At 42.5% G+C, this 15288-nt stretch overlaps 1 protein-coding gene across 3 annotated transcripts in view; it reads left to right on the top strand.

The window, feature by feature from the left end:
- The window catches only part of MRPS17 (mitochondrial ribosomal protein S17), a 42674-nt gene extending 30727 nt beyond the window's left edge, over positions 1-11947 (top strand). The window contains exons 1-3 of one of the 3 annotated variants that reach the window (XM_007186481.3): positions 8227-8385; positions 8949-9088; positions 11135-11947. In XM_007186481.3, the coding sequence (XP_007186543.1) occupies positions 8966-9088; positions 11135-11404 (393 nt within the window). In that variant the 5' untranslated portion in view covers positions 8227-8385; positions 8949-8965 and the 3' untranslated portion in view covers positions 11405-11947. The other 2 variants (XM_007186482.3, XM_057529262.1) reach the window with 2 other exon arrangements.
- Positions 11948-15288: the final 3341 nt, after the last annotated feature.

Raw genomic sequence — 15288 nt, 5'->3', positions numbered from 1 at the left:
AAGCCCGCATGCCACAACTACTGAAGCTCACGTGCCTAGAGCCCATGCTCCGCAACGAGATGCCACCGCAATGAGAAGCCTGCGCACCGCAACGAAGAGTAGCCCCCGCTCGCCGCAACTAGAGAAAGCCCGCGTGCAGCAGTGAAGACCCAACACAGCCAAAACTAATAAATAAGATATATTAAAAAAAAGTTAATTCCATGGACTTGATGTTTTTATCCTTATTTGAATATTTTCCCAGGGTTCCAATTTTCGTATGTTCCTAGGTTTACATTTTTCTACCAGGTACTATTTGTATACCTTCCTCAGGTTTTAGTAATCTTATTCAACCCAAAATAAGAATAATACTGTGACAGACAAATTAAGTTGAAATTTATGGGTTAGCAACTGGCTGATCTTTAGTTAGGTCATCCATAAAACCTAGTTGCACAGACCAAATATTCTTTGGTCTCCTTTTATAACAAAATATCACTTGTTATGTCATGGGACATTTTAAGACCTTACTTTTATATAGATTGTAAATTTTTGACACTTGAACTTTCCCAAAACCATCTGGCCCATTGGCCTGTCATTATGGTGTGGTGATCTCGCTGGCTAGCATTATTTAAAGCTTTTATGTGCATCATTAGGATAATTAATGAGGCTATCCAGCTCCTTCTGGAAGAATGCAAGTTTTGTTGTCAGTTTTCCTCTATAGAACATTTGGCTACTTCATCATTTTGCAACATATTGCAACCAACTTTCTGCTTGTTTATTGTATGTGACCGTTAGAGGTGATTAACTGTTGAACCATCTTTCTACTTGGTCTGAGTGACTGTCCGGTTCTTCCTGTTTCTTGATATGGTTCAACATTTTCCAGGATTATCTGGCTTGCCCAACACCCCTTTGTTTCTTCTTAACTGATTAAACAGGAACAAATACATATATACACATACATGCATGTATATATACATATATATGTACATATGCACATACTTAGCACGAAATATATATATAACTTTTTAAGATCAGTATTGAATTATACATATCATGTTACAATCATCCTTTTATGACTGTTTTAACACACTTGACTTGAGCATCATTATGAACACTTGGCCTCTTATATAACAAGCAGTTCCAATTAACCATTTTTTTAAATGCTCAAATTGTGAGAACTTAGCCAGTGGAAGCTGCATTAAGCTAGCTTCTTTTAACTCTTAGCACTTTTTCTGTTATCTGTAAACACTTTATCGTTTTTGGAAGTAAGATGGTCCAAACCCATTCCAAAATTTTCACTGTTCCAAGACGTGAGAATACTGTCTTTTTTTTTGGCCGCACTCAGCATGTGGGATACCAGTTCCCCAACCAAGGATTGAACCTGCACCCCATGCAGTGGAAGCATGGAGTCTTAACCACTAGACTGCTGGGAAACTCCCAAGATGTGAGAATAGATTCCTGCCCAAAGAGTTCTATATTCTTTTAGTACAGAGTAGTAGAAAAGACCAAAATCTGGGCCCAAGGGATGTCTGTGACCATTGAGAGTGAGCAAAAGTCCTGCTGCTACTACAGCCACTGCTATCAGGACACTTTTTAGACTTTATAGAAAACCTTCAAAACTCCACCAAAAGCTATTAGAACTAATAAATGAATTCAGTAAAGTTGCAGGATACAAGATTAATATACAGAAATCTGTTGCATTTCTATACACTAATAATGATCTATCAGAAAGAGAAATCAAGAAAATAATCCCATTTACAATCACATCAAAAAGAATAAAATACATAGGGAATAAATTTAACCAAGGAAGTGAAATACCTATATGCTGAAAACTATAAGATACTCATAAGATACTCATGAAGGAAATTGAAGATGTTACAGATAAATGGAAAGACACCCCGTGTTCATGGATTGAAAGAATTCATATTGTTAAAACGTCCATACTACCTGCAGAAAACTATAAGAAGACACTGATGAAAGAAATTAAAGTTGATACAAATAGATGGAGAGATATACCATGTTCTTGGATTGGAAGAATCAACATTGTGAAAATGACTATACTACCGAAAGCAATCTACAGATTCAATGCAATCCCTATCAAACTACCACTGGCATTTTTCACAGAACTAGAACAAAAAATTTCACAATTTGTATGGAAACACAAAAGACCCCGAATAGCCAAAGCAATCTTGAGAAAGAAAAACGGAGCTGGAGTAATCAGGCTCCCTGACTTCAGACAATGGTACAAAGCTACAGTAATCAAGACAGTATGGTACTGGCACAAAAACAGAAATATAGATCAATGGAACAGGATAGAAAGCCCAGAGATAAACCCACGCACATATGGTCATCTTATTTTTGATAAAGGAGGCAAGAATATACAGTGGAGAAAAGACAGCCTCTTCAATAAGTGGTGCTGGGAAAACTGGAGAGCTACATTTAAAAGAATGAAATTAGCACACTGCCTAACACCAGACACAAAAATAAACTCAAAATGGATTAAAGACCTAAATGTAAGGCCAGACACAATCAAACTCTTAGAGGAAAACATAGGCAGAACACTCTATGACGTAAATCACAGCAGGATCCTTTTTGACCCACCTCTTAGAGAAATGGAAATAAAAACAAAAATAAACAAATGGGACCTAATGAAACTTAAAAGCTTTTGCACAGCAAAGGAAACCATAAGACGAAAAGACAACCCTCAGAATGGGAGAAAATATTTGCAAACGAAGCAACTGACAAAGGATTAATCTCCAAAATTTACAAGCAGCTCATGCAGCTCAATATCAAAAAAACAACCCAATCCAAAAATGGGCAGAAGACCTAAATAGACATTTCTCCAAAGAAGATATACAGATTGCCAACAAACACATGAAAGGATGCTCAACATCATTAATCATTAGAGAAATGCAAATCCAAACTACAATGAGATACCATCTCACACCAGTCAGAATGGCCATCATCAAAAAATCTACAAACAATAAATGCTGGAGAGGGTGTGGAGAAAAGGGAACCCTCTTGCGCTGTTGGTGGGAATGTAAATTGATACAGCTACTATGGAGAACAGTATGGAGGTTCCTTAAAAAACTAAAAATAGAACTACCATACGATCCAGCAATCCCACTACTGGGCATATACCCTGAGAAAACCATATGTACCACAATGTTCATTGCAGCTCTATTTACAATAGCCAGGACATGGAAGCAACCTAAGTGTCCATCGACAGATGCATGGATAAAGAAGATGTGGCACATATATACAATGGAATATTACTCAGCCATAAAAGGAAACAAAATTGAGTTATTTGTAGTGAGGTGGATGGACCTAGAGTCTGTCATACAGAGTGAAGTAAGTCAGAAAGAGAAAAACAAACACCGTATGCTAACACATATATATGGAATCTAAAAAAAAAAAAAAAAATCATGAAGAACCTAGGGGCAGGACAGGAATAAAGACGCAGACCTACTAGAGAATGGACTTGAGGACACCGGCAGGGGGAAGGGTAAGCTGGGAGAAAGTGAGAGAGTGGCATGTACATATATACACTACCAAATGTAAAACCGATAGCTAGTGGGAAGCAGCGCATAGCACAGGGAGATCAGCTCGGTGCTTTGTGTCCACCTAGAGGGGTGGGATAGGGAGGGTGGCGGGGAGGGAGTCGCAAGAGGGAAGAGATATGGGCATATATGTATATGTATAGCTGATTCACTTTGTTATAAAGCAGAAACTAATACACCATTGTAAAGCAATTATACTCCAATAAAGATGTTAATAAATAAATAAATAAAATGTCCGTACTACCCAAAGCAATCTACAGATTTAATACAATTCTTGTCAAAATACCCATGACATTTTTCACAGAACTAGAACAAATAATTCTAAAATTTGTAGGGAACCCAAAAGACCCTGAATAACCAAAGCAATCTTGCAAAAAAAGAACAAACCCAGAGATACCAGTCTCCCTCACTCCAGGCTACAAAGCTACAGTATGAAACAGTATGGTCCTGGCACAAAAACAGACATACTGACAAATGGAACAGAATAGAGAGCCCAGAAATAAACCCACACGGTTATGGTCAATTAATCTATGACAAATGTGGCAAGAATATACAATGGAGAAAAGATGGACTATTCAAGAAGTGGTGCTGGGAAAACTGGACAGCCACATGTAAAAGAATAAAAGTAGATCATTTTCTCACAACATAAAAAGAAACTGGAAATTATTAAAGACCTAAATGTAAGTCCTGAAACCATAAAACACCTAGAAGGAAACATAGGCAGAACACTCTTTGACATAGGTCTTAGAGATATTTTTTTGGATCTGTCTCTTCAGGCAAGCGAAATGAAAGCAAAAATAAACTAATGGGACAGAATCAAACTTAAAAGCTTTTCCACAGCATAGGAAACCATCAACAAAATGAAAAGGCAAGTGTCCATGGACAGATGAATGGGTAAAGAAGATGTGGTATATATATATATATATATATATATATATATATATATATATACAATAGAATACTACCCAGCCATAAAAAGAATGAAATATTGCCATTGCAGCAACATGGATGGACCCAGAGATTAACATACTAAGTGAAGTAAGTCAGACAGAGAAAGACATACCATATGATATCACTTATATGTGGAACCTAAAAAAAGATACAGATGAACTTATTTACAAAACAGAAACAGACTCACAGACATAGAAAACAAACCTACAGTTGCTAAAGGGGAAAGAGGGAGGGGAGGGATAAATTAGCACTTTGGGATTAACATATACACACTACTATATATAAAATAGGTAATCAACAAGGACCTACTGTATAGCACAGGGAACTCTACTCAATATCTTGTAATAACCTATAATTTAAAAGAATGTGAAAAAGAATACGAATCACTTTGCTGTACACCAGAAACTAACACAACATTGTAAATCAACTATACTTCAATTTTAAGAATTCGACAACACACTAAAAGGATCAAAAAACATGATCAAGTGAAATTTATCCCTGGGATGCAAGAATGACTCAACATACACAAATCAATAAATGTTATATACAACATTAATAGAATGAAAGATAAAAATCATATGATCCTCTCAATGGATGCAGAAAAAAAACATTTGACAATCCTGTCATGATTTTTTAAAAAAATCAACAAATTAGGTATAAAAGGATATCCTAAAGATATCTGCATTCCTATGTTTATTGTAGCATTATTCACAAAAGCCAAGATACGGAAATAACCTTAATAGTGTCTGGTGAATGAATAAGGAAATGTCATATATATATATATATACAAAATACTATATATATTTTTACATTATATATATGTGTATATATTATATAAATACAAAATTCCATCTCTATATATGTATATACAAAATACCATAGACTGAGTGACTTATAAAAACAGAAATTAATTGCTTACAGTTCTGGAGGCTGGGATATCCAAGATCAAGGTGCCCAAAGATCTGTGTTTAGTAAGGGCCCACTTCCTGGTTCATAGACAGTGCCTTTTTGCTGTGCCCTCACATGGTAGAAGGGAGCAAGGGAGTTTTCTTGGAGTCCTTTTGTAAAAGAGATTGAATCCTATTAATGAGGGCAAAGCCTAATCACTTCCTCAAAGCCCCATCTCCTAATACCTTCACAGTGGAGGTTAGGATTCAAGATAAGAAATTTGGAAGGACACAAACATTCACACCATAGCAGTGACCATGAGGAGAAATGGATGAGAAGGATGGGTTGGGGGGCAGGGGGCGGAGGGGGAGAGAGAGGGAGATTGAATATATGAGAATGAATAATGTGTATATGGGTTATGGGTTAGGGGACTGGATGGCTGACCAAGAAGCTTATCAAATGTGGGGAGGTTTTACTCCTTTCCAAAAGCATCTGATTCATGTCTTACATCATGAATGATTGCATGTTGTTTTCCATTTTCCAAGTGCCAACTTCTTTATAGGTTAAATTTTTGTGGGTGCAAGCAGCAGACATTGACTCTGGTTGTATAGTCTCTTCAGGACACCTACCTCAGGATGCAGTAGCTCCAGTCACCTCCCATCCTCCGATCAGAGCACTCAAGATTCATATTCCTGGAAGGTAATTTGACTGGTCCAGCTTGGGCCTCGTGCTAAACGAAGATGGAGGACTTTGATTGGCAGACTCATTGAGGCTACAGACACAGGAATTCAGAAAGGCAAATCAAGGTGTTTTTACCACAGCAGACAGACAGGACACTAAGGGGTGATAGGACTCAATCGGATCCCCCAAAATGGTATAAAGATTCCCTTAAACTGAGGACATTGAAGATACAGCAGATGCAGAAAAAAAGCCTTTTCAGAGTGTCCCTTATCTGACTAAAGGCAGAGCTTTCCTTTTTTTTTTTTTTAAAGACAATAGCTATTTTTTAAAATATTTATTCTGGCTGCACCGGGTCTTAGTTGAGGCATGTGGACTCCTTAGTTGAAGAAAGTGGGATCTAGTTCCACTGACCAGGGATCGAACCTGGGCCCTCTGCACTGGGAGCAAGGAGTCTTACCCACCGGACCACCAGAGAAGTCCCTAAAGGCAGAGCTTTCTAAGAGTGAAGCTGCCGTAAATCCCCTCTCAGAGGAGATTCCAGCTAGGACGGAGACCAACAAACCACTGGCACCAGGATGAGAAATTGCACAAACAAACATTATCACAAACTGTTATACTTTCCATTGTTCTCATAAAAGCCCATTTGCCTTTCCTAAAAGTCCACTTGTTTTCCCAGAGGCCCTTTCTCCCTCCTTCCCTTCCCCTATCAAGTTGGTATATAATCTCCTATTTCTAGTTGTCCAGGAGTCTCTTCATCTGCTCCTGCATGCATGTGTAAATAATCCTTGTCTTTTCCCCTGGTAATCTATTATCAGTTCATTCACAGCTCCACCATCAACACTCAAACCTAAGTTAGTAGAGGGAAAGTTTTCCTCCCAATGAGGGTTGGAAAAAATCAGCAGAAGTTTTTTCTACCTTCGATGGTGTGAAATGATTTGATTTGCATTTAAAAAAATCATTCTGGGGGGACTTCCCTGGTGGTCCAGTGGTAAAGAATCCACCTTACAATGCAGGGGACGCAAGTTCAATCCCTGGTCAGGGAACTAAGATTCCACATGCCACGGGGCAACTAAGCCCGCACACCACAACTACTGAGCTCGCGCACCTCAGCTAGAGCCCACATGCCTGAAACTACAGAGCCTGTGTGTACTGGAGCCTGCGCGCCACAACTAGAGAGGAGAAAACCCGCACGCCACAACTAGAGAGAAGCCCGCACTGCAATGAAAGATCCCGCATGCCTCAGTGAAGATCCAGCGTGCCGCAACTAAGCCCCGACACAGCCAAAAATAAATTAAATAAATAAATAATAAATCTTAAAAAAAAATCACTCTGGGTATGTCATTGGTTTTATTAACAAGAGAAGTTGTAAGCTTGCTTGTAAAAGAAAGGAATTTAAGTTCATAGCTAGAGGGAAATATATCCCAGAAAAGTTTTTGTTCATATGAAATAATGCATATAAAGTTATTACCACTTTCATTGAAAATTAGCTCCCATTTCTGAAATTTCAAACATCTCACACTCTACCCCCCACCATCTCTCCTTTTAAATTCACTTGCTAAGTGTGCCCTTGGCCTTAATTCTTTATCTGAATTCACACTTCAATCTAATGACACCACCACTTTTTTTTTTTTATTTTAACCCTCCATTAACTCCCTCCTAGTCTAGCAATTCCCTAACAAGAGCCTAATACGTTCCCAGCCTTCCTTCTAACTGAGAAGGCGTCAGCAGCAGCCCACATATATGTGTACCCACACCGGACTTCTCTCCATCTCACAGATATTGAAAATTAACACCTAAAGTCATACTAGACATAAAAATCTCCCGAAGTTTACCTTAAGTACAACTGCTGGGGGTGGAAACGCTTAAACATTTCAGTCTCAGCATTTGGCAGCGTCCAATGATCCAATGTTTGATGAATGAATTAAGTTCCTTTGATTTGGAAGGCCTTGTCCAATGCCTGGGAGCTCAACAGAAAAAGAGGGGTGGCACAGATAAAGGAAAGGCCGAATCCCAACGCTCCAGCCGCCGTGCAGATAAGGAAAGCAGAGATGAAAGTCTCCAGTTAAGCCACCGCCCGCGGCTCCGTTTAAGGGGGAGTGGGCGGAGCCCTGACTTTAACCCCGCCCAGGACTGAGGGGACTCGCGGCCAATGAGAGGGCGGCCCGGGGTGGAGCGACCTGCGTGCGACGCGACGCCATCACGCTCCGGTCGGCGCTCCGCAGGGCGTGCGCCGGAACAGTGGACTCTGTAGGTAACCGCTTGCCGCGCTCCGCCGCAGAAGTGGGGTGGATTCCGGAGACCGAAGCGCAGCGTCGTGGGAGCCCTCCAGGCGAGTCGAGTCGAGTCACCCGGCCTCGGGGTTTTAGGGGCGAAGGGATCAATCACCCCCAACCTTCCTCAGGCTGGGCGGCATGGACTCACTAATAATTGATCTCGAAAGCAATGACAAGTCAAGGTCTCCGGTGGAGAGGACACCACGGCCGCGCCGGGTCGGCCTTGCGTGCCCCAAGTAGCCAGGCTGTGAGCGTCTGGGGAGAGGCAGCCCGGCGGGATGGAAAGCAATAGGGACGCCAGTAAAGGACAGCGTTTATTCGCGCTGTTGGGCACCTTATAGGTTAAATCTTCAAAGCACTCCTGTGAGTAAGCCCTGTTGTTATTCCCATTTTGCAGAGGGGGAAACCGAGGCTTAGAGAGGTTAAAATTACAGCTTTGTAAACAGTATAAAGATGGGAGGTTGAGTAATTAAGGAAATAATGAAACGTGTAAGCAACTCTAAAGCGGTGATTCCAGAGGGCCAACAAAAGCTGTTTCTGAACTGGGGCAGTTCTAGTAACAAAATTCATTTGGTGAGTCACAACCATCAGAATATTGAACTTTGGAATTTGTTTTCAGGTGACCAAAGCCACATAATGTCAGTAGTTCGTTCATCTGTCCATGCCAAATGGGTCGTGGGGAAGGTGATTGGGACAGCAATGCAAAAAACTGCTAAAGTGAGAGTGACCAGACTTGTTCTGGATCCCTATTTATTAAAGGTAAGGAACATCTCTATTTTCAGATGGCATTGATAAATCACCAACATGTTCTGGGTTCTGAGCAGAAAAACACTCCCCTGTCAGTAAAGATGCATTGAGCATCTGCTGCACACCAGACATTGTACTGGTCTGTGGGTGTAACAAAGTGAATTAATCATGGTTCACACTCACATTTTAGAGACACAGAGTTAATTTCAATTCAGTCTGACAACTGCTATAGTCATTCTATGTGTAAAATACTGTGGGAGCAGAAGACTCCTCGTTCTTCGTTCCCAGGTTGCTGAGGAGAGCATTCTTGATTATATAAGACATTTGAGCTGAAGCTCCAAAAGGATTTTATCCAGAGGACCAGTTGGGGGGCAGGAGGAGTTGGGGGAGTCATTCCAGCCATGATGACTAGTTTGTGGAAGTTCTTTTAACCATGTATTTACCTAAAACAAATAGACTGCTAGTTATTTCGGCAGCAAAAACGTGTTTATTCGGGATCAGCAGAGAATTGCAATTCAGGGTCTGTAACATGGTGAGCCACGTGCAAGTCTCCCACAAAAGTGGTGAGGTGACCAGGGAGGAGAGTGCTTTTACAGAGGGGAAAGGAAGTTGGGAGGGGATGGTAAACAAAGAGTCCATGGCTCTTCACTGGCTGCGTTGTTGCCGGGAAAGAAGAGAATGTCTTTCTTCCTGTTGAGCTCTGCCATCATCACAGGGTGTGAGAGCTTCCCCTTCTGGTCTCCTGACTCTGTTTAATTGAGGTTTCTGTTTATTAATTCCTTACGCATGAAAGAGCATGACATTCTAACTGGAGCAGCAAGTGGTTCGGCAATGTTGAGCCCAGAGCTTGGCACTAAGTAGAGGCTGTTGTTGAATGAACACGAGAAGGATTGGAGCTGGAGTGTCAAGGGTCTTTTATGTTGTGTTTTGGATTTCATCCTATAAGCAAAGGAGACAGAGATAGGGATGAGGACTGGAGGTAAGGAAATGGGTAAGGAGGTTATTGCAGATGTCTAGGATGGAAATGATAAAGAATTGAACAGTCCTGGGAGCAGTGAGGATGGAGTGGAAAAAGATTTCAGGAAAGAAGGGACAGCGTCCTTGATTTGGTAGATGCGCAAGGGAGGGAGGGGGAAGTGCCAAGGATGTTTCTGCATTCAAGGTTGGGCACACTGGTGGGCACAAATGCTGTTTGTTATCTAGGATCAAAAACACAGAAGCCTTTTCAGGGTCTTGTGATGCTGGGGAGATCCCAGCCGGGAGAAGGACGTTGGATCTCATTGTCCTCCTAGCCCTTCGACTCTCCCTCGAAGCCTCTCAATGAAATGGCGTGATCCCAAAGCAAAAACAAAAGCAAAACCACAGGAGCAAGCTGAAGAGTGATGGCATGATCATTGGCCTTAGAATCAGAGGGCCTTAGTTTGAGTACTGGCTGTTGGTTACTAGCCGTGCACATTACTTAACCTCCTTGAGCTTGTTTTTCTCATCTGTTAAATGGGACTACCTGCTGTGGCAGGGTTGTCTTGAGGAATAGGTGGTTCTAGGTCTCATCTGTGGCTTGTTTGCTATACTTTGCGTGAGGCATGAAGCTAAGTGCTTTATGAACATTATAATGTTTCATTCTCATGATAACTTTAGAGGTGCAGGTATTGGAGCCTCATTTTATGGTGGGGAAAAAAAAAAACTGAGCTTGGAGTAGTTAAGTCACTTGTCCCAAATCACACAGCTAGTGGTGAGATAGTGTGTTTTTAGGCTGGAGAGAAGGCTCTACTGGGAAGGAAGAGTTTAAATATTGTAGAAGAGGATGATAATTGATAGAGCAAGGGTAGTGCAGGAAATAAGCAGGAGAGCTTGGGACAAGATCATTTCTGGAAAAGTCATTGCCGTTTTCCAGAATTTAAGCAGCTAATTTTTGTATTGGAAGTCTCCATAAGTATGTTATCTATTTTTTTTCCCCAAGTTCCAGCTTGTTTTCTGCGCATGCCTTTTTCAGATTTTGTACTGCATTGCCAGGTCATGGATGGGAACTACTGATTTGTTTCCTCCTTCTCTCAACAGTATTTTAATAAGCGAAAAACCTACTTTGCCCACGATGCTCTCCAGCAGTGCACCGTTGGAGATATTGTGCTTCTCAAAGCTCTACCTGTCGCGAAAACAAAGCACGTGAAGCATGAACTGGCTGAGATAATTTTCAAAGTTGGACAAGTCATAGATCCAGTGACCGGAAAACGCTGTGCAGGAACCACCTACCTGGAGAGTCCAGTCAGTCTGGAAACCACCCACCTAAGCAAAAACCTGGAAGAACTCGATCTCTCTTCAACACAGTGAAGGAGGATTGGAAAACGGAGCCAAAAGGGAAGGATTTCTAAGTTTGCTTTATGGAAAAATTTTTATAAGTTTCCTCACAAACCGTCCAGTTTCTTTTCTGGTATTTATGAACTAGCTAAAAGTAAATGAAGTAAAGGCCTTGTTATAATTTTTCATAAAGGTTTACAGTCATGTTTCAGATTTCCTTCTCAGCGAACATACTTTCCTGTTACACTAAGTGTGCCTAGCAGTGCGCTGCATTATTTTGTAAGCTCACTGTTTTAGAAGGTGGTTTTTTGTTTTTGTTTTCATTCAGAGGAATCTGGAATTTATCTTAGAACTTTTATTTTGGGAGAAGAAAACCTTTTGATATCGTAAACAGATAAGACCACATTAAGTGAATATTTATTTTTGATACTATATATTCGAAATTAAGTTTTTCTCTGATTTAACCAATTCCAAATGGAAACAGTTAACATGCTGGGGTCAGACTTTATCAGATTAAAGTCTGTATTAATAAGAATGTTGACACGTAGAAAATAAAACTAAAATTCTGTCACTTTTCTCCTGTATCCTAGGCTAAATAGGAATGAGTTCTTAAAATCTGATACATTGATGAAGTTGTAGAATTTCTCACACACATGCATTTGAGTTGGAGAGTTTCAGAGTTTTATTGCTGTTCATTGATAAACTGTGATAACTTAGATTTTGACCTGATGAAACACTGAGCTATATATTTCAGTTTTCTGGCTCCCAGAAGGGACTTGGAGTATATTTCAATCTCAACAAATATGTCAGTATTTGAGTAATAACCACAGGCACTGCCCCCTCCTCAGGGCTTATAATTTCCTGGGCAGGTATGCACAAGTATCTTCATGACAAACACAGAAACACATGGGTGGGGGAGAAACTGGGGTAACTTTCCAGAAAAAAATGAGAGAATGCTAGAACTGAATCTTAAAGGAAGAGTCTCCAGGTTAGTGCGTGAGGGATTTGGAAAGGGCATTCCAGGCAGAGGAAGGGGGTGTAAAGTCCTCGAAGGATGAGAGAAAGGACTAACCAAGGGGTTTTGGAAGCAGTGAGCACTGCTGGGACATTGAACGAGAGTGGAACTCAAGTAGAGAAATAGGCAGGAATTGTAAGTGGTGGTGGGTTGTTTCATGTTTTAAAGAGTGATATAATTAGATTCACATTTCTGTAAAGTAATAGCATCTGTGTCAGGAATAGACTGGAATGGGAAGGATTGGAGGTAGGGAGACAGTGACCTGTTCAAAGATTGGTCCTAAGACATAAACTGAGTTGGTCAGGGAAGATGAAAAGAAGTTAGATAGATGATGTTCCGAAGTAGAACTCTCAGGGAGGATGAGCCAAAGGGAGGCATGTTAGACTGTCTGCCAAGGGGGTGGCTATGCGGTACCGGTTATCCTGGAGGGGACAGGACACCTATCCAAGCCATCTCTAAAAGCTCAAATATTTTAAAGGCTTACCTATACTCTAATGTATCATTTTTATCTTAACATAGATACTTTCCCTGAAAATCTTGGTGTAAAAATTATCCTCCAGGAAGATGCCCCATGTTTATCCTATGACATTGTAACCTAAGCCACATCCCTGTGAAATAAGAGTTATCTCCTTCCCCCCAGTAAAAAGCACTGGGTTAACGGAACTTCAGCAAAATGATAGTGGAGAAAAAAGTGCAGAATGAGTGGCCTAATACTAAACACAAAAGCCAGGTCAGCAAAGAAATGCCTTCCAAGTTAACATTTCAGGAAAATAGACTTGAAAGCATCTGTTTCCTGAAATAGAGCTGAGAAATTGGGGAATATGTAAGAAAGTCGCACCGACACCACTGGCTTGAAGAGGCCCTGCCTCCCACAGTGCAGGATGGGGACACGTCCTTTCCGCCTTGGAGAGAACTCCAGCTTCCCTTTTGCGTCTCTGCAGCCTCTATGGCCTCAGGAAGCGTAAGCCAGTTGAGATCAGGAGCTGGCCTGATCAACAGCCTCTGGCCTCCTGTCCCTGTATGCCTGGCCTCCTTTCCACCAGATGCCTCTCCCTGGTCTGGGGCAGATTCTTGTTTCCCTCCCTCCATCCACAGGATCCACTTCTGTTCTCCCTGGTGGCTCCTTGCCATATTAACATGTTCAAACATTGCCCCAGTCAGAGAAACTCCTGCACCCCTGGAGCCCCCTCCCCCTTCCTTCGCCTCCAGAGATTACCAGCTTCAGAGAACCCCTCAGTCCGCAAGCCCAGCTCCTGCCCCCAGCCCTCCTAGCAGAGACCTCCCCGCTCCCCAGTCCTGAGTGGCGTGGTCGGAACGCGGGTTGGAGAAGAATTTCCAGACACAAGGCAGAATGTAAAGAAGATAGAATTTATTAGAGGGAAGGGTCGCTGCCAGAACAGCGGGCCGACTTCCTAGTAGTCTGGGAGAGCCGAGCCGGAACATGTGCTATTGATCAGGGGGTTTTTTTTGTTGTTTTGTTTTGTTTTGTTTTATTTTTTGGTCATCCTGAGTGCAGCTGACTTTTTTTTTTAATTTTTTATTTATTTATGTATGGCTGTGTTGGGTCTTCGTTTCTGTGCGAGGGCTTTCTCTAGTTGTGGCAAGCGGGGGCCACTCTTCATCGCGGTGCGCGGGCCTCTCACTATCAAGGCCTCTCTTGCTGCGGAGCACAGGCTCCAGACGCTCAGGCTCGGTAATTGTGGCTCACGGGCCCAGCCGCTCCGCGGCATGTGGGATCCTCCCAGACCAGGGCTCGAACCCGTGTCCCCTGCATTGGCAGGCAGATTTTCAACCACTGCGCCACCAGGGAAGCCCTATTGATCAGTTTTTTATAGCCAGAAAACAAAGGAATGGTCCGAGGTGAAAATTTCGTTTACCGATTGGTCGGGGCACATATACCTTCCTTCTCTAGGGTGGGAGTGGGACAGGCCAGATGCCTTTCCTTATTTGGGACAGGTCCTGTTGCCCAGGTGGGCGTCGCCCAGGTGGGCTCAGGAATTTCGTAACCATCGCAACATGGTGGGGAGGGCGAGTAAGAGTCCGGTAAGGGGTGCTAAGGGGTGTAACGCTGGCACTTTTTCAGGCAGGGTCGTACTTTGTCCTTGGAGCACCACACTGAGGACCCGCACTGGCTTTGAAACGCTCCCTTTGGTGGCTGGGGAGCTCCTCCCTGTTTCTCTCCCTTTTCTAACCGTCCAGCTCACTTTCTGCGGGCTTTGTCTTGGTTGCGGTTTCATGAGTACATTTGTGGCTCTTTTATCTTGCCACAGGATACATTTCCCCCCAACAGTGCCATCCTGACCCACGCCCTTCTTTAAGCTGTTTCCTTGGCCAGGCAGAGTTGTCCTCCCTCCTTCCACGAGTCAACTCTTTCCCTTGGGACTGTGCTGTTGTGCCAGCTCCCCAGGGTCTGTCCTCCACTTCCCAGGCACCACCGGTTACATGCTCTCCCGTCCGTGTTCCCTCCCTTCTCTCCATTTCAACACTTGACACTCCAGTCATTTCACATCCAGCCCCACCAGACTGGGACGGCTCCAGGGCGAGGATGGGGCCCAGCCCACCGGTGCTGAAATCAACGGGAACAATGGAGTCTGGAGACCACGAGAGAACCTGAGTGTGCGTCCATCCAGAATGCTTCTATTACAGCGTAATTTATTTTTGAAAAGGCAATATATTTACACGGAGCAAAATCCAAAAGGGTATTCGGGGAGAAGCCCGCCCCCCCCCAAGCTTCGCACCCCAGGTCCTGGATTCCCCTAGGAACCGTGTTACTCTCCCCTTGTGGATCTCGCCACGTGCATTCAAGCCTTGCCCTTGTTCCTTTGGCGTACCCTGTGCTACGCACCGAGCTCCTTCCGCTGGAGCTTAAAGTCTCAAAATAGGTTCTTCTCCAGCTTCCCTT

The sequence above is a fragment of the Balaenoptera acutorostrata genome, chromosome 15 (genome assembly GCF_949987535.1).
Source record: "Balaenoptera acutorostrata chromosome 15, mBalAcu1.1, whole genome shotgun sequence".
NCBI lineage: Eukaryota > Metazoa > Chordata > Mammalia > Artiodactyla > Balaenopteridae > Balaenoptera > Balaenoptera acutorostrata.
This window is presented reverse-complemented; position numbering and strand designations above follow the sequence as displayed.